The sequence below is a fragment of the Hoplias malabaricus genome, chromosome 1 (genome assembly GCF_029633855.1).
Source record: "Hoplias malabaricus isolate fHopMal1 chromosome 1, fHopMal1.hap1, whole genome shotgun sequence".
Taxonomy (NCBI): Eukaryota; Metazoa; Chordata; class Actinopteri; order Characiformes; family Erythrinidae; genus Hoplias; species Hoplias malabaricus.
Window position 1 is genome coordinate 57,976,968 of NC_089800.1, and position 22,458 is coordinate 57,999,425.

The 22,458-nt window shown below is 38.0% G+C and overlaps 1 protein-coding gene across 1 annotated transcript; it reads right to left on the reverse strand.

The window, feature by feature from the left end:
- Nucleotides 1-1,341: 1,341 nt before the first annotated feature.
- Nucleotides 1,342-11,261, reverse strand: LOC136665286 (protein TUNAR-like). Its single transcript, XM_066642850.1, has 2 exons — nucleotides 10,697-11,261; nucleotides 1,342-3,400 (listed from the first exon to the last, which is right to left on the reverse strand). The coding sequence occupies exons 1-2, from the start codon at nucleotides 10,766-10,768 to the stop codon at nucleotides 3,215-3,217; spliced, it is 258 nt and encodes an 85-aa protein (XP_066498947.1). The 5' UTR covers nucleotides 10,769-11,261; the 3' UTR covers nucleotides 1,342-3,214.
- Between the last annotated feature and the right edge of the window lie 11,197 nt (nucleotides 11,262-22,458).

A 22,458-nucleotide genomic window follows, 5' to 3' on the forward strand; every position in this document is an offset into this window, starting at 1 on the left:
TTATGGTATTTCATTCACGGTATTTCACACAGAAAATGTTTAGAGCTTACAGTCATTTACTGTCATGATTTTACAGTATTTTACTGTAAAATTTACAGACATTTTTGCAGTGTGTTAGAGTGACACTTCCTGCAGTTCTACTGTGCTTCACACGTAAATATATTTTCTGAAATATTTGCTAATTAGACCTGTTCCAAACTAAAAGAAATAAAGGGTAGTCTCTGGGTTTTACTCAGTATATAGTATTTAATTTGTGTCTAGGTTCTAGTGAATCAGTGGAAGCTTACCATTCATATAGTGTTTTAAAATGTTGTGAACTCTGTAAACAAACATGAAATCTGTATATATTCTATACCTTTAAGGTCTCTGCTTTTGCGTTGTTGTGTGTAACATGAGGAGGGATGAAAATGTTTGGTTCAACAGAGAATATCACATAACTGTGATGACGACTTTTCCTATAGTTTTGATGGTCAGTCCTGTTCACTGTGCGAGATCGTCCAGCTGTTCACTAAGGCTTTACTGTGAGTCTCCTGCTGTACAGTGTATTGCAGGTTGAGGTTTTCAGTGTTCTTTTCTGAAACAATGCTCCACAGCTGTGTGCTGTGCTCTGAAGTAAAAACAAAGAGTGAGAAGTGGCTCCTGGGCTGGAGTCTCAGCAGCTGGGTATCTTCAAACAAAACACTTTTTACTTGGTTCACTGCCCAATCACACATTCTTCAAGCTGTGTTTTTTTTTTCTTAGCATTGTTTCTCTCACACTCTCTTTCTCCATTCTATCTTTCCTCTGCTTTTCTTTCTGCTTTATTATTTGGATCTTTTCTCACTCTCTTCCTTTTGTCTTTTTATATTTTTATATATATAAGTCTCACTCCTCTTCTTCTCTATATTTTGCCTTTTCCTCTCTCCCTCTCTTGCTTCTTTCTCTCTTCCGTTTTCTTTCTCTGTATATGTTGCCTTCTGCTGTTCTCTCTCTCTCTCTAACCTTTTTCCCCAAACAGGATTATTCCACTCTGCTACAGATGCTGGGTGAATTCTAATGACATTGAAAATTATTTTGACACATATTTGACCTAAATCACACCATGAAAATATGAAGAATGATTTGGTCTCTGCTGGACAGTTGTCTTTTCTTCATTTGGCCTTCACTCTCTCTCTCTGTGCTCAGCTCTGACACAAATCTTACTTGGTACAAAGTAATGTGGACATTGCATTCACTTCAGCATATGTAGTAAACATTTTATTAAATGTTAGAGACCTCTGGGGGTTTGGTTTGCAGGGTGGTCGTCTTTATCCATTTTAAAAAGGACAGAAATGAGAAAGACGAAGCCTAGTTAAAGCCTGACTGTGTTTTTTACTCAAACATCATCTTTTTTTTTTTTTTAGTAAATCTGCAGAAAAGTTGATACATGAACGGATACATCACAAAATATGTCCAGAGAGCATCATCGCTATGTGAAAGAACAGAAGCAATATTTCCTGCTACTTTTCAGCATCTAGAATTAGGAGAATGCATTATTACATACTTATAAAATCTTTATACAGCCTGAACTGTTTAATCATGATGAAATATGGGTGATTGCTGTGAAATTAAATCATTTTCAAATGAAATTACAATATTAAACAAAGGTAAATAACTAGAACAGGGTATAAAAACATTAAAATCCAATGACCTCCCAGTTAAATGTGATCCAATGTCCATTCAGTAGAGATGAATTTTCATTGCTGTGTTTCATTTAACGAATCATTGGAAAATCAACCTAAAACAACACAAACATCACACAGATTTTGATGGAATTCATGAAAAGATTGAGCTGTAACTGAACAAACTCCCATTAAAATCTTGAAGCTGATGTAATGTGTGGGTCATTTAAAACAAAAACCACTGGAAAATGTTCTTACTGTAACACAGGCACTTAAATGATGTGATAGATGAGTTTCATATGGGTTGCTCATATCGGAAGAAATATACTCCACATGCATACATAACATATATACATTCATTCTGCAAATATCACCTCTGCTGTTGTGCTTTTGTCATTGATGCAGTGTTCACATGGATACTGCATTGTAAAAGCTGAGATTACACAGTAAATGCATAAGAGGCTTGGCTCTGATGACATTCATTAAAATGTTCCATTTGTCACAGGTTTTTTCTCTCATTCCACCCCCCCCCCCCTCCCCCCATAACACCATTAAAAAAAAGACTCTTTGTGTAAAAAAAAGGAGAGAAGTCTGGCTCTATAGGATGCAAATAGCCACAATGCAGACATGAGTATGGAAATGACATCTCGCTTAAGGCAATATGTACTGTAAATTATGTATACCATGAATGAAGTTGCACAGATTCTTAGAGTAACACAAAACTGTCTACACTTTATCCCCAAAAGCCTCAATATTCCCAGATCTCTAAAAGCTACATCTTATAATATAGATTAAATTAGACACTCAGGAAACTGCGAAAGCCAGCCACACCAATAGCTCCACCTAACCTAGTGTATAACAGTATATAACAAATAAGCTTATGTATAACACAAGTCATTACCAATTGATCTGGTCTTAGTTGTATTACTGAACCACTTCACAGCAAGATGTTACTGTCATTAATAATAAGAAAAAGATGATTAGAAATACAGAGATAACACTCAGAGGTTTATCAAATATTCCATTATTATTTGTCATAAGTCTGCCAACTTATTAACTGTGGTTGGAACACAGTTCTTGTAAAAAAATACAAGCCATTTTGTGTAAACAGAATTGCCAGTATAAGAGAATTCCTGAAAATAAGTGCAAGGAATCATACAGTGACCTGCATTCTATCAACACCCCTCCAGCAATAATACCAATAATCAAATTTCATCCCATCAGGAAACAAGCTCCAACACCTCAGTTCTAAACATTTTCAGACTTTGCGAGCACATTTGTGTCCATTTTCCATTCACAAGTGTGTAGGTGCCAGGCGTCTATAAGAGAAATGGTCCTTTTCTTCTATGAATTAGTCCCTATCCATACCCTCCACTGGAGTCAATGAAAGAGTCATTGTCCCAGAGTATCAACACTCTCCACTTCATTGGCAGTGGGACCTTAACAGAACATTGTCTGTACAAATGATAATGTGAGCAGTCCTTTGTGGAGACAGAAATGTGTTCCAGGTTGAACATTCTGGCCCAGATCATGAACAATGTTGTCCAGCACTTCTACACCACTGTTATAGATTATTACAAGGTTGTGTAGATATACACAAATATGATAACGACCAGGTTGAGGATCGTCCCAATAATGCCCAGCATGGCCAGAATGGACTCCTCTTTGCTTTCCTTGTCCTGAATTCCTTTTTCCTCATCACTGAGAGAAGAGTTTACCATTTTCTCTGAAGTAGTCTGCAGTTTCTCTCTCAAGCCAATCTGTAAAAGAAGAAACAAAGAAACAATTTGGCCATCAGTTAATCTGTTTAGAGAATGGAGGTGCTACACACACACAAACACACACTCTCTCCCTCTCAAACAGAAAACAGCATTTAAAAATGATTAGTTCTTAAGAGCTACATTTCTTAAACTTGGTATTAGTATTATAGTACTTTCAGTAATGTAGCTAGCCGTCTCCTGAGTTTAGACACATTTCCACCTTAAGTAAGTCAATATTACCCACTTATGGAACAGGAATAGAGCAGTATCTTAATTTCTGTTTGTGATTTTCAAAGTTTGGAGTTCTCTCTGTTCACTCCAGGTGCCTTTGCCATGAGCAGAGAGAAAGTGAAGCACACTGGACAGAGACAGTTTGTCTTTTTACTCGTTTACATACACTGGGCTTCATAAACATATTACACCTATTTCAAGCATGCAAACACACTGGAGAGCTAGCAAATGGTGAGGGACCATCTGAATTTTATAAAAAGTGTTTTGACTACAATTGTGAACTTCACCTTTAAGTGTAAACATTGATTACAAAAAAGATGGAATACTTACTAAAAAGATTGAATGTCTTGAAATCCCCTGCTGCACCTGATGCCTCTGCTACTTGTAGCCAATAACATTTAACATATTAAATAATGTATTATATAACAGTGTGGCTTTTGTTTACATTGTGAAATTTGTAAATATATGTTAAAATGGGGTGGCACGGTTGTGCAGAACGTAGTGTCGCAGTTACACATCTCCAGGGGCCTGGAGGTTGTGGGTTCAATTCCCGCTCCTGGTGACTATCTGTGAGGAGTGTGGTGTGTTCTCCCTGTGTCTGCGTGGGTTTCCTCCGGGTGACTGTCTGTGAGGAGTGTGGTGTGTTCTCCCAGTGTCTGCGTGGGTTTCCTCCGGGTGACCGTCTGTGAGGAGTGTGGTGTGTTCTCCCTGTGTCTGGGTGGGTTTCCTCCGGGTGACTGTCTGTGAGGAGTGTGGTGTGTTCTCCCTGTGTCTGGGTGGGTTTCCTCCGGGTGCTCTGGTTTCCTCCCACAGTTCAAAAACAGACGTTGGTTGCTGGATTGGTGACTCAAAAGTGTCCATAGGTGTGAGTGTGTGAGTGAATGTGTGAGTGTGTGTGTGTGTGTGTGTCGCCCTGTGAAGGACTGGCGCCCCCTCCAGGGTGTATTCCCGCCATGCACCCAATGATTCCAGGTAGGCTCTGGACCCACCGCAACCCTGAACTGGATAAGTGGTTACAGATAATGAATGAATGAATGAATGTTAAAAGTGTAAATTGATGTGGCTTTTCTAGTGGCTTGGTGTGGCTTTTCTTCTCAGTTATATACACTAAAAAGATATTTGTGTGCTAGTAATGACATGTTGAGGAAAGTCTGAATTATTGACTTGAAGCCTGTACATTAGACTTGCTACTAATTATTAATTGGCTAGTCGATAAATCATTTTTTTTAAAACATTTTTTTTTCAAGTAGTAAATGAAACCTTTTTTTAAAAATGTGGAATGGGAAGCATAGTTTGTAATTCTAGTTAGAATGCATGGTTACACAAATCTATTAAAATAGCATATGTACAGCATTCCAGAATTACACTGCCTTTTCTAAACATAGGCAATTTGTGCCCAACGTGTTTACATCTGTCACAAAACATAAAAAGTTTTATTTTTCTTTGTAATACTACCGTTTTACAGACATGTCAATCACTTCCTGGAGGGCAGGAAGTGATTTTATTTACAGGACGCTTTAATAAAACTTGAGGTTTGCATCGTTTACAGTCACTCAAAATCATTTTAACTGATCAACTATCACAAGTACACAGCAACAGCAGAACTGTGCAAAACACAATGCCTTCTAACAATCATGAGACTGAAGTCAGCATTTTCATTTTCTGTTACCTATTCTACATTAAATAGACTACCGGAGATTTAAAACCTGTTACACTGGGAAAACAACCATAATGTTAAGGCCAAGAGGGCCATACTGCCTTGATATGAGCTAATCTTACAGTTAAGAATCACTCTCTATAACATAAACATCACATGCAACATTTTCTGTCCTAATATTTCCTAAATTAACACAATAGGTTCCTTCCCTCAGTCTCATCCATTCTGCTTTATGTTTCGTGCTCTCCATCTGGAAAGAGCACATTTTGCATCGAATTCATGTAGCCCTTACGTCAAGACCTTCTGTTGGCTGACCACTTGGAGCTCCGGAATATTGCGTTACCTTTCCGCAGGTAATAAAGTCATATTTACAGTGGTGTGGTGAGTGAGTAGATACGGACTTTTATTGACATTTTAGGAGGTTTTCATCAGTGCCGCACCTCTCCTGTGACTGTATGCGATAAAAAAATTCAGACGTTTACATTGGTTTAAAAACCGAGTTTTAAATGGCGGTGTGCTTCCGGTGTAAACAGTCAGGACAGAGCAGAGTGTGTTTGGTTTGGTGTAGAAATGTTAAGTTTATATGGCTGAAGGTCTGTGCACAGGTAGTTGAATTAGTTGTTTAAAAAATGCAAATTGGTGTTGTGGGGTGTTTGATAATAACAGGTAGCAAGACAGGATGTCCGTATAAGTTATCTCTTTTTACTAGGACAGGAAATGAATCAAACAAAAGCCATAGTATTCAACATATGTTGACACTGACCAACCTATATAAGCTAAATATGCAAAATAACATGTCAGAAGACATTGGCTAACTTCTTAGCAAGCTGTCCATTGGGGCTTGTTAAGATGCTGTTCTTTTCATTGTAATAATCCTGATTATTTTGCAAAGAAAGAATGGTGTCGGCATAGAAGTCTTTTTCAGCGTGTTCTTCACAATACTGAAAATACACCTAAGTTAAACAATTCACTGTATATATTTGTGATACAGCACTTGCAATATTTCTATAATAGCTTAGTGCAACTTGCTGGGAAGGTTTAGCGTAAATAAAACCATGATGAGTCCTACAGGTTTTGTTTCTAGGAGACTCAATGGATTCAGCAGAAGAAGAATAAACGTGTTAACACTATGCCATCCACCAGTGAATCATTGCCAGTTGAACCCCAAAGTTTGATAACCATTTTTAAATTGAATGGTCACATTTCAGTACTAACAAATTTAAAATCAATCAGTGTGTTTGATTCAGAAGCAAGTTGAACATTTATAATGTTTTAGCTGTTGTGTTGACACCAGAAAATAGTTTTATTTCATGACTTACAATGGAACCACTGCTGGGCAGTTAACTGTAATCAACTTTTGTGATATCCAGATTATTGAGGCTCATTTGTAACCCTGCCACTGATGCAGTTTGAATTTCTGCAACTGTTGGAAAGTTTTGAGCAGGATATGTTTATCACAGAGGGACAATTTTCTCTTGCTGTCAGAGAAATGTTGCAGAAACATCGGGCTCTATTAATGATCCACAACTATCCCGGAGAATGTGTTTCCACATGCACAGCATGGCACCTGTGTTTTTTCAGAAACATGACAGCAAACTAATGTGTGCTGCTTTCAGTGGCTGTTTTGATTATAACAACATTGCCAGGCAGCAGAAAAGAATGAACGTATTTCATTTTGTTTCTGTTATTTCATTATTAACTGTCCAAGGAATTAATTACTGTGCCGTCCTTTTGTTTTGATGAATGAAATACTCAATAGTCTTTCCCGTCATTCATTTGTCTGCATTGCCGTTGAGATGTGAACTTTTCTGTCTGGCTGGCTATCTATAGTATTGCTGTTCAGGGGCTTCCCTTAAACTGAGTAGCCTTCTTTTGTAGAGTGCTGAATGTGTTGTCATGCATGAAGACAACTGTCCTGAGCTGATAACAAGTGGGTTTGTAGGAGAGCTACAGTATGTCAGGCTCGCCAAAAGGGGAGCATGAAAACAGCTTCATTAGAGAAGAGCAGCTGCTCATCTATCACAAGGACATGGAGACTTTCCAAGGCTGCTCCACTGGCCGTCCATTTGGTACAGCACGGCCCCGTGGCTGCCAAGCAGCGTTACGTAATTTGTGCTAGTACCAAGGAAATAAATGCATGCTTTTAAAATTAACAATTCCTCTCTCAATTCTGTTTGACATATACGTGTTACTGTAAACCATTGGACCACCTGTTCATTCTCACTCTGTGGAACAAACCACACAAGACATGCAACTAATGCTACTTTACAAAGGTGCCGTCTCTTTATCAAGCTTATTTTTCATGTGGACCAGTCTAAGCATAGGCATTAGTCTAGACCATCTCTACTGTAAAAGCAACACATAGCCCTGACTCTAGTTTTCCATCAGGGCAAAATCCATTTGCTTAAAACTGGCTAAAATGAAATCTGCATTTGGCTAACAAGGCTCATCCAGCCCCAAGGACATACAGAAGTCTTACACTCCATCTGTTCCTTAGGCTCCAGCCCAGGGCACAATGGGCACACTTTTCCACAATGGCCCCATGTCACATTATAAAATGAGCTTATGCTAAAATCCAGTGTCAAACTCTTTGATGCTCCTTACAGACATGTGCATTCTAATGATCTGTAGACTTCTGTTTTATGGTGGTCCTTATTGTAAAAACCATGCCAAAAATGCATGTAAACAAAGACTGTTTATGTACAATTGGTCACATACAGTTATTCAACACTATATGTATTCTTGTAAATCTGTGTTGTATGAACTTTCCATAATATGATTCATTAATCCAGTCCTTCATTTTCTGTAACCAGTGTATCCTATTCAGGGCCATGGTGGGTCTGGAGCCTAACCCAAATATCTGGGTTCAAGGCAGGAATGCAAACCTTGGACAGGGTGCCACACACACACACCACTAGAAGAAGGCAGGTTTTGAACCAGTTGCATCATAGTAATAACCTTTCATTTTGTTAATGTACTTGGAACATATCCCAGTAACACAATAAATGCTATTTCCAGAAGTACCAATGATCTGTTTATGTCAAAATATACACTGACATGTACCATCTAATGAACTGAGCACAGTGCAGGGCAGAACCATGATTTCCTTTAAGTTATATACAATCTCAAAGTTTTTAAAATCAAAACCTTACTGATTAATGAATACTGGAATAATTCATAATAATAATGAATATGAATTTCTAGCATTAGTGGCAGATTAGAAGCAGTACTGAATTACTTCTCTTTAGTTCTGTATACACTGTGTGCTCACAAATGAAAGCTCTAAATGTTTGTAACAAGCTCCAGGTTTGCCTCAAATTTGGCATTAATATCAAAACAATATTGAACAATCAATACTGCAGCGAATGTCTTCCAGCCTGCAATTTCTGTTTACACGTTTGCATGAGTATTTGTGTTCATAAAGAAGTGCGCTGTAAGCCTTGTTTAGAACTAGACCTGGACTCTGTCCATTTAAAACTAAAGCAATTGAACCACAAAGACATCAACGCACAGATAATGTCTGTAAATATTTAGGGACAGATGCACAACAGAATAAGATTAGGTTCTCGCCAGTGAGTTTTAACTAATACGAAGATTAATACCTATTCTTTAGTTAAATCTTAAATATTAAGAACAATTTTACATTATTTATTCATTTAATTTAATTACAAATATAATTTCACTTGGTTGATTTACTAGTTGTTTAATTCTGCAGAGGTATTGTTGGATGGGCCCTTGTAAGGCTTCTGCAGTTAAAAAATAGATAAACCTAGTGATTGTGAGAACTTTACAGGTTTTTATAGGTGCAGCAGTTTACCTTTATTTGACAGTATGAGATGTTTGACATACTTGTTTATTTAAAAGTCACGGTTAGGAAAGTGTAATATGTGAAACAACATATTCTTGAAAGAGAGACACAGGTGTATTGAACATTCACGGAGTAAACCTGATTATCCTCCCTCTGGATTGGTGAGAGGTGAAGCAGGTTTAGTATGCATTGCAGGCAAACTCTTTAGAAAGTCCTGAGAAAAATGTGGTGCACATCTGTGTTTGCTGTACTACTTTTACTGTGATGAGAACTGGGGAGAGGAATCGTCAAACCTGGAGAAATAGGTTACACCTTGGTAGAATGGAGCTGTGTGGAGCACTGAGGTGTAAAAGCCTTTGCCACTTGGATAGTTCTGAGCATATCCAATGTTTCAAGACACTAACCTGCTCTGACAGCCAGAGTTGCTTTTGGCATTGTTTTAAAATTGGAATTACAATAAACTCCCCCGATACACTTGGATATCTGCTTGTGTACTCACACAAACAAACATGGACATGCTCATACTTTTGCGCACACACAGATTCCGTTGCTTTGGTGCCTTTGAAACCTATATATATATATATATATATATATATAAATATTTAGCAGGTATTAAAAACAAATCTTAATACATAGAGATCCAGATGCCTCCTTTCTTTTTATGACTTTCTTTTCAGTTGATTGGGGAAAATATTTTATATTTATTTATTTTTATTAGATGTTTTAATGTGTTAAATAGATTATTTCTGCAGTCAGAGCAGTGATGGTGCTCAAGGGGAATTTCACTAGATTTCTAGAGTTTGTTTGTAAAACATAGTTTATTTTGTTGTGAAATTCTTCATTTCTAAATGAGTAATTCTAAATCTAAGTAAAATGTTCAGTGCTGGTGGTTGACAACAGGCTTCTAAAGCATTAAAATGGTCTGGAAGCTACTTCACAGTTTAATTGTAATAAATGTAGAATTACATTTTATAATTTACAAATTTAATTTATACATGCAGACACACACACACACACACACACACACACATACACATACACACACACACACACACACACACACACACACACACACACACACAGGTTCCTCTGACCACCAGTGTAAAGAAACCAGGGTTGATTTGTTTCCTACACTGCATATTTTTACATCAATGTTGTTTTTTTTTATTAAAAATAAATAAATAAAGATAACAACTATTTTCTCCCACTTAAGAAAAAAGGTTTGAATGAATGAACAAATTCATAAACAAAGCTAATGTACAAGTGAATAAAATGTATTTGAGAATGCAGAAAACCTGTGCAAAGCACGGTATCTGAACAGAAATTACTGCACTTTATTCAAATGCATCATAAAATAAAGCTGCTTTATTTTATGATGCATTTGCCCAATGTTTCAATTAAAAGCATGACTGTGTTTTGCAATGCACCACCATGAAGCTTGTTTTCTGAGGGTGTACCTCACTCTGAGTGGTCTCTAAACGGCAATACAAGTTAAATAATTATATTTTGATATATTTAAAGTCCTTATTTGGAACTGATTACACTCAGGAGTACCATGTGGAGTCTCCAGAGAAACAGAATCAGAAGACATGAGCCTTACCTTGCACAGTATCAGGAGGAACATAGCACTGGACATGCTGGAGGGGAATGTCTTCTCGGAGTGTGGAGACATCCCTGGCGACTAAGAGGCAAGTTGGCTCCACTCATCCTTGAGTCGTGAAGGGGTTCCAGTAAGAGAATGTGCTGCTGAGACTTCCAGTTTCCCGGTTTCCACTCCCAGGCTTTGTGTTTTCTGCTGTTTCGTTAGGCAGGTCTGTGATCTCCTGCCTTTTTTCATTTCACATGTGTCAGAGTTTAGCTGTCATCAGTTTCTTGTGCCAAACTTACAAGCCTCTTCAACATTGATCAGAGGAGAAAGGCAGGGCTGAATAATCTTCCTGAAATCCCAGTTAACAAAGCTATAGATTGTTAATTATTTTTTTCCCACTCAGCTGAAGCATAACTCACCAGAGTGGAAGCTTGGTAGAAACTTCTTTCCATGGTTCTTTCCAAAGAGTTTGAAGCTTTCTCCAGGTTATAGCTTGTTGTCTTCTGGCTGGAATGCAAAATTAAAAACCACAAAACTAGTTTAGCTACTTTGTAAGGATAGAAAACAATGCCAGTGAGGGAAGAGATGAAGGTTCTCCTCCTCTAAATGGAGGAGCTGCTGGCTGTGTGAATGCTGGAGTGTGTTTGTGTGTGTGGGGGTGTGTGTTTTGGAGCGAGAAGCTGTAGGAAAGTCGTGCCCCACGCTGACGTTCCAGAGGCAGGCGGCATCCCCTGTTCCCTCTGCCTCGCATATCAATGCAGCCCCGGTTGCCTGGCAACCTGCTCCAGAGAGCCACGGAAACGTCCCGCCGATAAGAAGTGTTTGTGACAGCAGCCGTGATGAGGGGGAGGGGCTTCTTCACCTAACACTCTTCCTCAGTGCCCCCTATATTCCTAACGTCTGTTCCTAAATTCCAAGAAGCCATCCATTAAGGACCATAAATGGTTCTTGAATTGGGCGTTTGGTTCTCAGTACAGTGGAACAAAAATAGGTCCTTTTGTGACACCATAGAAGAACCATATTTCATTTACTACTCACTTTAAAGCTTTTTTTGTACTTTAAGTCTCTTTAGAACCAGGACTGTGTTTTGTATGCTATTATGTACCCTTTGAAAGACAGTAGGTGGTTCTTTCTGGAAGGGACCTTTTTTAAAATGGTCCTTTAAAGTGCTACAAATAAGTACTGCCTTAGAAGAACCACTTTTGTTTCTCTATAGAACCATGTTTGACATCTGTGAGAGTGAAGAATTATGGAAATGCTTAAATGTAGAAATTCATAGAAATTTAATATTTAATATTGGACATAATTCTTCACATTCACAATCACAACAAACATTCTCAAAAGACTCATACTGAAAGTGTCTATAAAGAAACCAATTTTTTTTCTCCAGCGTTGTACAAAGTACACATTTTTGTGCCTTTAGATTTTAAAAAGGATCCAATTTTTGAGTTAAAGGCATACAGTTCCACCTTAAAAGACACAGAGCTTTGAAACAAACAAACATTGTTTCCCCACAGTTGAAGATGTCCCCTTTTATGAAACACTTATAAAACACCCTGTGAACTAGTAAATGCACAAGGAGAATTGTTTATTAATTAATGAACTAGCAAAAAAATGGACTAAAAATAATTTTATAGCTAAAAAAAAGAAAATGGCACATGACTTTGAACATTAGCTGTGTTAGCTATTTACTTTGGTTCAAATTACTGGCCTGCTCACCTTCTGTACCCTTCGATTTGTGAATTATACTGCACTTTGGGTGACTTGGGTATGCAATCCACAGAGTCAGGAAAAATTCAGCAACATTCAATGGATGTAGCATATTCAGATCATATATTTATCAATATAGTGCTTTTGACTTCCTTCTGATGTTTGCTGCAATATAATACCCTCCTACCTGGGGAGAAAAAATGAATCAAGTCACTTTTGCTGTGTTAGTGTTTACAGTGTGATTGTTTCTCAGTAAAATAACTGCTAACACTTCGGATTGATACTTTAAGCTTATCAGACTGTGCTATATGAAATACATGTATATATAAGGTGTTATGATACAAGTACATACACTGATCAACCATTTCATTATGACCTCCTCTTTGTTTCTACACTCACTGTTCATTCTCTCAGCTCCACTGAACCAGCAGGACCACTTTGTAGTATGATTTTGTGAGGTCATATTCCAAAGCCTTTTTGACAACCACTAAGAACACCTCTAGTCCTATTTCAATTAACACCCTCAACATAGGCTCTATATAAAACTTCCAGCTGCAGTAGAATGGCCAGGCAGTCTGTTTTTCAGCTCACAGTCCCTATTCCTGGACAGACACTTCATACTCCTCCTTCTTGTGGCAAACTAGTTTTCACAAATGTTTCACTTTGGATGGGTTTAATTACTAGTCATTGGCTTGTGTACATACTTTATATTTGATTGGTATAACAGCATTATGTGACATGGTGGATGGAGAATTTAGAGGGGTCATCTTAAGGTAGATGGTGTTGAGGCAGAACTGCAGATATACTCTACAAATTCCTGGCTAATAGCAAACTTTGGGAGGCAGCGGAGATATTTATATCAAAATATGACATTTCATGACTAAACATTGTTATGGGGTTCATTAATGAATTACAACAGAGTTAAATAATGAAGTTATACATTTCTTGCTTAAATTTGTGAAATTTTATATAGGTTGTGTTTGTCTTTGTTTGCTGTAGTATAATACCCCCCCTGTTTCTAGTATGCTGTCCTCCTTTCCGGGTAATGGAGGTGGTCATCATAAGCTTCAGTGCTTCCTCGACTATAAGGAAAACATATGAACATTAAAAAATGTGCATTATGGGCCTTAAACTATTTTTTAGAAAATCACAAATAAGTAACTCCATATTGGATATTTTAACAAAGAACAACACTGAAATGGAAGTGACAGTGTTCAACAGAAAAGGTCTGTTCCCTTTGCAGTCAACAAAGATGATTTTATTCATCTTCTGGTTTATTTTTCCACTTCAGTCCTTGAGCAGGCATGAAAGCACTGTGAGGCCTGTATGTTTAGTGTGCTCTGTTTTGCTGCTACCAATGTTAGCAGTGAGTACTTGGTGTTTCTTTTTTCTCAGCATGGCTTTACACATTGAGCATCTGACTGTAAAGTTTAATCGATCTATTCAGAAGTATTTCAAGACTACAATCATTGACTTGCATGGTGTTTCACAGACAGCTCCTAACTGCAGAAACTATAGGATGCCCTAGATGACCAATCAGGGCCCATGAAACGAACTTTAAACGAATTCAGTATTTTTGTAAAAAAGATATGTATAAGTTTGAAGATGTGAAGGTTCTACAGACTTCTAAATGTTTTCTTTATTCTTATACATCTCATTAAAGATCCATACATTAAAAGCGAATGTAGTTCTTGAATGGCATCCTTCACAAGAACCCTTTTTAGCACTTTTAAGTGAAGGTGGGATATGATGCAGCGGTGCTGAAGTCAGTGTTCATAGAGAGCCGAATCTCCTCCATGTAGAGGCTGAGACCACAGTTGAACAAATCTACCCACTTGGTCGCACTGCTCTCCGCTCTCAGTGAAGGAACTACAGATTATAATGAATAATAATAATGAGGCAACTTTTTTTTTTTTTTAGCCATTTTTACCCTCCAGCCCAAACCAAGTGCTCACATTTTCATGTTTCCTCTGCTGGTTTTTCCAGAGAGAGAGGACACTATAGTCCCATTCTGTAGCCATCCACTGGAGGTGTGCCTGTCTCAAGCTTTTAAACTGTGACAATAATGTGAATCAGCATGACACTCTTCTCCCTTCTGCTACAAAGGTAAAGGTATTCTCTATTTAGTTAGGTTTTATATAAAAGCTTCAGCAGCTCAGTCTCTTAAGAATACAGAGAAACTAAACCATGGTGGAAATGTTCTGTAGTGCTACAAGGCAATAATAGAAATATGAAAATATAGAGAGAAAATCGAAAGCCTAACAACTCTGTAGGGCCCACTGGACAATCAAAATGGTCTCCAGAGAAAAAAAAATAAGGAGTAAATAAAAACTAAAAAGAGCCCCACAGACAATGGCACCCCTGCTTCTTACACCGTCTGGAGCGGAACCTGCGGTCCCATGGTTTGAAAGGTTCTCCATGTCCAGAACTAGAGGAGAAGGGAAAGGATATGAGTCCTACACCGCACTGCATTATGCAGAGAGAAAACTGAGGGCAGAACCCTGCTCATATTGACTGTTTACATACACTTTAAAGCTTCAGCTATGAGAGAAATTAAACATACACTTTTGATTCAGACCAGTTGTTGTTTCCATCTTTTGCCTGTGAGAACTCAACACTATGGGTCTGTAAGCAAAAATCTTACTTAGAACAGCAATTGGACTGACTGCCCTAGAGCACAGACTTGAACATTAAAGAATGTGTTCGGAATCTGTGGTTAAAGCTTCTCTGTAATTGTATTTAATATACATCCTTTCTGAAAAAAAAAATCAGACATTTTGTAAAATAAAAAACAAAAAAACCCCAATAACAATCTATAATTGATTTATCTTGAAGCTTTATTTAAAGGAGATGTTTATTGTTTTAATCAAATAATTATATTATTCAAATTTTTTACAGAGGAGATGGTGTGTCCTTCCTGTGTCTGCGTGGGTTTCCTCCGGGTGCTCCGGTTTCCTCCCACAGTCCAAAAACACACGTTGGTAGGTTGACTGGCGACTCAAAAGCGACCGTAGGTGTGAGTGTGTGAGTGAATGTGTGAGTGTGTGTGTTGCCCTGTGAAGGACTGGCGCCCAGGGTGTATTCCCGCCTTGCACCCAATGATTCCAGGTAGGCTCTGGACCCACCACGACCCTGAACTGGATAAGCGCTTACAGATAATGGATGGATGGATGGAAATTTTTTACAGAATTCTGAGGATGTTTCCAGTCATTAGGTTTTGTAAATGTGTACAAAAAACAAAAGGTGTATTTTGAGTATGTTAGGCTTTCTCTCTCGTCTTACAGCAAAGAACTGGTATCTGGAGTTTCCAAGCACTGAAAAGAATGAATGGAGATGAGGATATTGCTCTATTCCTGCCCCATAGGTCTGTACTATTCACTTTATGCTGTAGATGGAACAGACTCTAAATTTGTGAGACTGCTAACTGCATGAAAGTAAACAGGCTGAAAGTTGATGTAAAACTAAAAAGTTAATGTAGGCATGTTTTCCGTCAGATTTTCATTTAATTACACTTTTAATCATTTGTGAATGCTAATTATTGAAGTTTGGCAAGTGAAATCTTTGCTGGTTCCTGATTGATACAAGCTTAATGGAAGAATGTCTTCCTTAAATCTCAGTAAACACCACCACATCAGTAGTACCTTCACACATACGTGAGCCACCCATGCAATGGGCACTGGAGCACCATATACTCTGCCAGATTTTGGCTTTTCAACTTTTCACTGATCACAATTTGGATGGTCCTTTTCATCTTTGGAACAGAAAACATGCTGGCACATGAACTCATCTGACCACAGCACACATTTTACAGTTAAGTAACACTAGTTTTTCGAAGTAATTCCATGGCCATATGAGACTATGTACATTACATGATGAAAGACCTGAACTCTTTGCAGACCTGTGTTGAGACATGTTCTGTTTGAACTGTGGGACATTTCTCTCTTAAAGTTTGGTACACTGGTGATTAAGCCTTTGGAAGATACTCATTTTATAACTTTCATGTTCACGTTTCAAAATTCTGCAACTTTAATATCATATATAGTCAACTTTTTGTATTTTTACAACTTTGATTTTGTATTTTTAATAATAATATAAAGATGTATATTTATAACATTTTAATAAATTCCAGTGTTTCTTGAAATAGGTTTAGATTTAGAAGTTTTCTGATTTTATTCCTCATGCTGAAAAATAAGTGACTTGTTCATAGTAAATTAATTGAACATATTTAAAAAATAATTATTATGAATATGGAAATTGAGGATGATTGCTACCTCTTGCAAAATGCAAATATGTTAATGTGCTGTTCTGCTTGTTTATTTGAAAACAAGTTTTAAGACTGTCAAGGCAACTGCCTACTACAGGATAAATGCTGTACCAATCAGAGTTGAAGGCCAACAGGCAATACACACACACACACACACACACACACACACACAAACACACACACAGACACACATACACACAGACTAGAATCATCTATTCCTGACTGAAACCCCACTGCCAAGGGCGCTTTCCCTTTCCCAGAAATCTCAGTGTTGACTCCATTTCTCCTCTTGTAAAATGCTAATACTTTAGAGGGACGTAAATGGATGTTTTTTCATTAATGCTGGCTGCACGGCACGGATCAAATTCAGGTTTCTGCTCCATAAAGTTGATACAAATTAGATAACTTCATAGTCCATGCCTAGTGATCCTTGATGTGATTAGATTTATGTATTACACAAATTGTATGTCCGACATTTTTACATGTACAATATTTCATTATATGGGTGGGATGTTAATGGAAAAGTTTCAAGTCGAAGGAGGGTGGGGGGTGGGGGCGAGAGTCAAAACAAATTGGTTTAAGCTTGATGTTGCTTTGCGCATGCAATGGCCTGGAATGGACAGCAATTAAAATGGAAATATAAAGGAAACACTGGCCAGACTAAAGTCACTACCATGCATAATTTTACTGCTTACTCTCAGTCCTTCCCCGCTTCAGATTAAGTTACTTACGGGGCCTCGCTTTCACTGGGACATTTATAGCAATTTATCAGACGCTACAGTCAATTCATTTCTGTCGTCTATTAACTTGATCACTTGCAGCCTTCTGCCAAACAAAGTTCAACAAAAACCCTGAACTCTGTATATCCAATACCTCATTGCGAAATTACAAGTAAGGACATTTCTCAGATTCGTTCATTCGTTTTCTGTAACTTTTATATTCAGTTCAGGGTCATGGGGGGCTCTGGAACCTACCTGGAATCAATGGGTACAAGGCAGTAACTCATCCTGGACAGGGTGCCCGTCCATTACAAGCCATCTCACACTCACACATTCACTCAAACATTTGGACACTGCATAGTTAATCCACCTGCCACCCAGAGGAAACCCATGAAAACACTGCAAGAACACACCAAACTCCTCTCAGACAGTTACCCCACAGCTCTCCTTGGGGAACAATTCCCAAACATGAGTACCCACATGGGGAAGAACAGAGTCTGTATATGTTTGCAGAATAAAGACAACAGGACCTTGGAAAAAGCCTGGAGAGATGAGATTAGTCCTTTCATCCAAGTGTTTCCAGTCAGGTTGAAAAGGGCATTGAAGACATTAAGCCATCGCTCCAGGAATAGGGGGAGGGTTGTGGGTGGGGGGCGAACCTCCAGTTCTACAGGTCACAGCACTATTTTCACTTGACCAAGAATAAAAACACTGACCTTGCTGTAAAAAGCCACTACAACGTGTTCAGGCCCACCCTCCTGAGCATCAATAACAACACACACATTATTATTAGTTATTTAAAAAATAAGAAAATATTGCCATATTTACAAAAATTAAATCTTTACAAAAAATTGCCTCAGACACACGTTAAATATGACATTTTGTTTTTGTAAACATGTTCAGTCTAATGGACACACCTTGTTAGTCCACCTACTGAAGTCATCTGCTGAAAGTAGGTCATCTCTTGCTGCCGTTTGTGCTGGTCAGTTTTGAACTGCCCTGCCTTGTATCTACCCTAGCTATGTGCTTTTGTTTTTTTTGGTTTTGTTACTTTACCCTTGTTCCTCTTTTGCCCCACTTGTTCCATGCATTGCCCCTCGGGGTGGTCAATTCCTATGGTAATGAGAACTAAATGCAAATAATCATTTGAAGATATGACAAAAATATTAGGACTTTATGTCAAATAAAATAAACTTAATGAAAATGTGAAAGACCAATTATTTGCAAGAAAATATAACTTTTAAAAAAATGCTCCGTATCAATGCTCTGTTGTAAACTCCCAAAGAATCGTTTTATGAATGAGTGGTAATCACTCGTATCAACTGTTTGCTAATGATTCAAAGAGTTGAAAATCTTGAAACTGACTGGTTCTAAGTTTGCAGTGCATTTTGAACTTAAAATATTAATGGTAAATAAATGCAAAATGTATTTGAAAATAATTAAGTGGCCATATTACTTCCATAATTTTTGGATAGTAAAGTTTTTAAATGTAACACTTCGGTCATCAGGTAGGCACCTCCACTCATCAGTGTTTCGCTGAATTAAGCCCACGGCACCTCCAGAAGGCTCAACAGTGAAGTCTGATGTCCCAGACCTATACCATTCCAAGCTAGCTTTACAGTCCTACCTTACCCTTTACCAGCAGCAACTGTAAATCCATACTGGCCCCCTGGTGACTAACGCTGTACCTAGCCCCACTGGCACCGTTAATGCATGCTCAGTGCCACCAGTTCCATGCTACATCACCAACCACCACAACAGCACCTCTACAGTGCATTTCCCCAACTGGTCTGTGTTCTCCTTATCCACAACCACTGATTAGACCTTTAAGCTGTTTCTGATAACTCCTTCACAGCTGCCCTTAGTTTCTGGCCCCTGATGCTGAACTGCACAAGCAGGGATGTGGCAGACTTGGCTACACATCCCCTAACACCTATCTTCACTGTCTAACATGTACCTGCTACCCACGTTCCCTCACCTCAGCTGCCAAGTCTGTGTATGTTTCCATTCTTGTGCTTCACCCCATCTATCAATATTTATAGCCTGTGCACACTCTCGAATACATTCACCCTCACGCACAAATCTAATCACTTTATTTGCCTCCAAGCGTTTGCTGTCCAACAAACATGCTAAAACCCTTAGCACCTGATTATGTCTCCATGTATACTTCCCTTGCGACAAACTAACCTTACAAGGTGATAGAATATGCTTCAGCGTGCAAACCCCTGTACATAATCTACAACTAGGGTCTTCACCTACCTACTGTCCAAAGATTCCTTGATGAATCACTCATAGCTAGTAATTTTGACCCCATAAGCCTTTTAAATGCATAAATGATAAATGTCTAAGGTTTGGAGTAATGCTGTAGAAAAATAAAGATTGTGCTCAAATTACCTTGTAAGGTAAGTGTTTTTTTTCTCCCCAAATGCATTATTTAAAATGAGCTGGGCAAGTGTGAAATACATTTTATAAGTTTGAAACTCCACATTATATGAAGGTTTTAAACTTAATATTTCTCTGAGAACATGTATTCAGGCAAAGATCCAGTTATGTCCTTTTGTTCTTATGTGTGTACATCACACATGTACCTCTGGAATTTGATCTTACTTTGATCTGGGCTCACTCAAAGTCCATGTTCAGACAAACAACAATAGTTGTTTGGTGTAGAGTAGTGACATCACTGCTGTTATGGGGTCTCAACTTATGCAACCTATGCTAGGGCAGAAAAAGTCCTTGGGTAAGACTCTTAAAAGCAAGTGGTAAACACACTTCATTTGAATGTTTAGCAACTGAAAACTCAAATCCTGAAAACCCCAATAAAAAAATAAAAAAATCAGGCATTCTGATAAGTTGAGGAGGTTGTTATAGTAGCATCTGACCTCTGAGCACATACCTGTCACTGCTGCCATTTATCCTCATTAGCAGGGAACATGACAGGCCCATATGTGTGTCCTGGAGCAAAGGAAGAGTCTGTGTCTCCTGTCTCCTCTGCAGTGGAGCTGTATATTCACTAATATTTCTAGAAAGGGAGAAAGTAAAATGCATTTGAATGATCTTATAAGCCGCATATGAGACTTGACATGAGCGCCGAAAGAGAACCGTGATTGAAGGAATGTACATTTTCAAGGACTCAAGACATTTCCCATTCATCACAAAAGGGATATAAAACAAGGCGACTGAGTGCAATCAATCACTGGAGAGTAACAGCTTAATCCACAAGCACAGGACAGTGAAGATGATGCTTTTTGTTGTGTACTCAAGTCGTCTCAAATAAAAATGAGTAAGGAGTATGATACTAAAATTCAGGGTGTTTTTAGGGAACAATGTTTTATCATTTAGGAACAGTCCTCCATTTCATTATTTACAACATTATTTGATGCATGAACATTCACTTTGTAGATTTTGAATGCTGCAGTAATACTCAGTTCTTCTAGCACCTTGATTTGTGTTTCAATCTCATGGATTAAAACAAAGTGAGGCTGAATTACATTTATATATATATATAAATTACATTTAATATTTTACTTTAGAAATATGCACACATGGAAAAAGAATTGCTTCTATAACTTAATCAAGTATTTAAGAAAAAAAATTATTAATAAAATATTTAGATTGACATTTTGCAAGGAAAACATCATACCTTCCCAGACCAATTAGGCTCAGCTTTTAAAATGAAAGAGATTCAGATATGAACCTCACCTAGTGATACACTGGGGGGGGGGGATCTCTGGCTTCTATCTCAGTCATCTCTGTGTAAAATAAATAAATAAAAAGACTAGGGTTAAGAGTGCAGTATAGGGCTGGGCAATTAATCAAGAATTAATTGAAATCAACATTCAGAACGTCTGATCGACATAATTTTGTCTATACCAATTATATCAGTTATTTTTATTCTGTTATATTCCCACTGTGTTTACGTACTGTCCCTTTAAAACCATGCTACCAAGCTGTAGTCACATGATTCTGCCCCTGTCTGCCACATGGAACCAACCTAAATGCTGAGGCCGACCAAGCAAATCGAGCAGCTCGTACCAAAGAAAAATACCGCATCTGTGGTTTGGATGTGCTGTGTTTTGATTATAATTAAGTTGGCGGTGCTTAATAAACAAGAGAGGAACAAGCTCCCAGAAACATTAGAAAAATATCCCATATTTAATACTGGAGCATATTAACAGTACAAGCGTCATCACTGAACTATGAAGGTCAAAATACAAAAACAAAAGAATCATTCATTAATCATAATCATGATAAAATGTACAATTAATCGTGATATTGATTTGCGCTCATTTCACCCAGCACTAGTGCAGGACCTGGTCAGAAAATCAATGTTATTTTGACAGAAACAACTGGTAAAACTTGCCTTTGTTGGCAAGCAGTGGACACTAAAAGTAAGACTGGAAGCCACTGTCATGAAAAAACCCACAGGTGTCATGTCTGTGGAAGCCATTAAACAAACAAAAACAAAACAAATCTAATTATAATTTTTATAATTATTATTATTATTCAAATTGCTCTCATTTTTTTGAGACACTGTTGCAATATTTTGAGAAAATGCCATGTAGGTTGCTGGATACTTGTAGCTGATGGTCAATGAAAGACTCCACTTCAGCTAGACCTGTCTTATTGTGTCTCTGCCTAAATGTATTGTTTTGTAGTTTTCTCTAAGTTCTGGAGGTCCTCGATGATTGTATAACATGTTTGTCTGTTGCTGTTCAAAATACTAGACACTATCTCAAAATATTGAGACACACAGGATGTTTACTCTGTCTTTAAAAGCTAATGGCTCTTTCATAGTGTATTTTACTCTTCAGAGAAATGTGCAGGGTATGAACTTCCTACCCCTCACAAGCTGTTGATGAAGATTTAGTGGGACACTGTAAGATGACATGTGTGTGTGTGTGTGTGTATGTATGTATGTGGGTGTGGTTGAATGGTACTGACAGACTCAGGATGTCCCTCAGGAGCTTCTGTGTCATTGGAGAGGAATTTGTGAAGTTCACTCCCTCTCCTCCAGCAGTGGAGACTGACCTCTTAACTCGCATCTAAACTTGGAGAGATGGTGCAACATATAGACAATGATT

Bases quoted from the DNA above. Each gene is read 5' to 3' on its own strand.
- LOC136665286 (XM_066642850.1), bottom strand. From the start codon at position 10,768: ATGTCTCCACACTCCGAGAAGACATTCCCCTCCAGCATGTCCAGTGCT. The intron at 3,401-10,696 runs GTAAGGCTCATG...CTTCTTTTACAG, and splicing joins TCCTCCTGATACTGTGCAAG to ATTGGCTTGAGAGAGAAACT.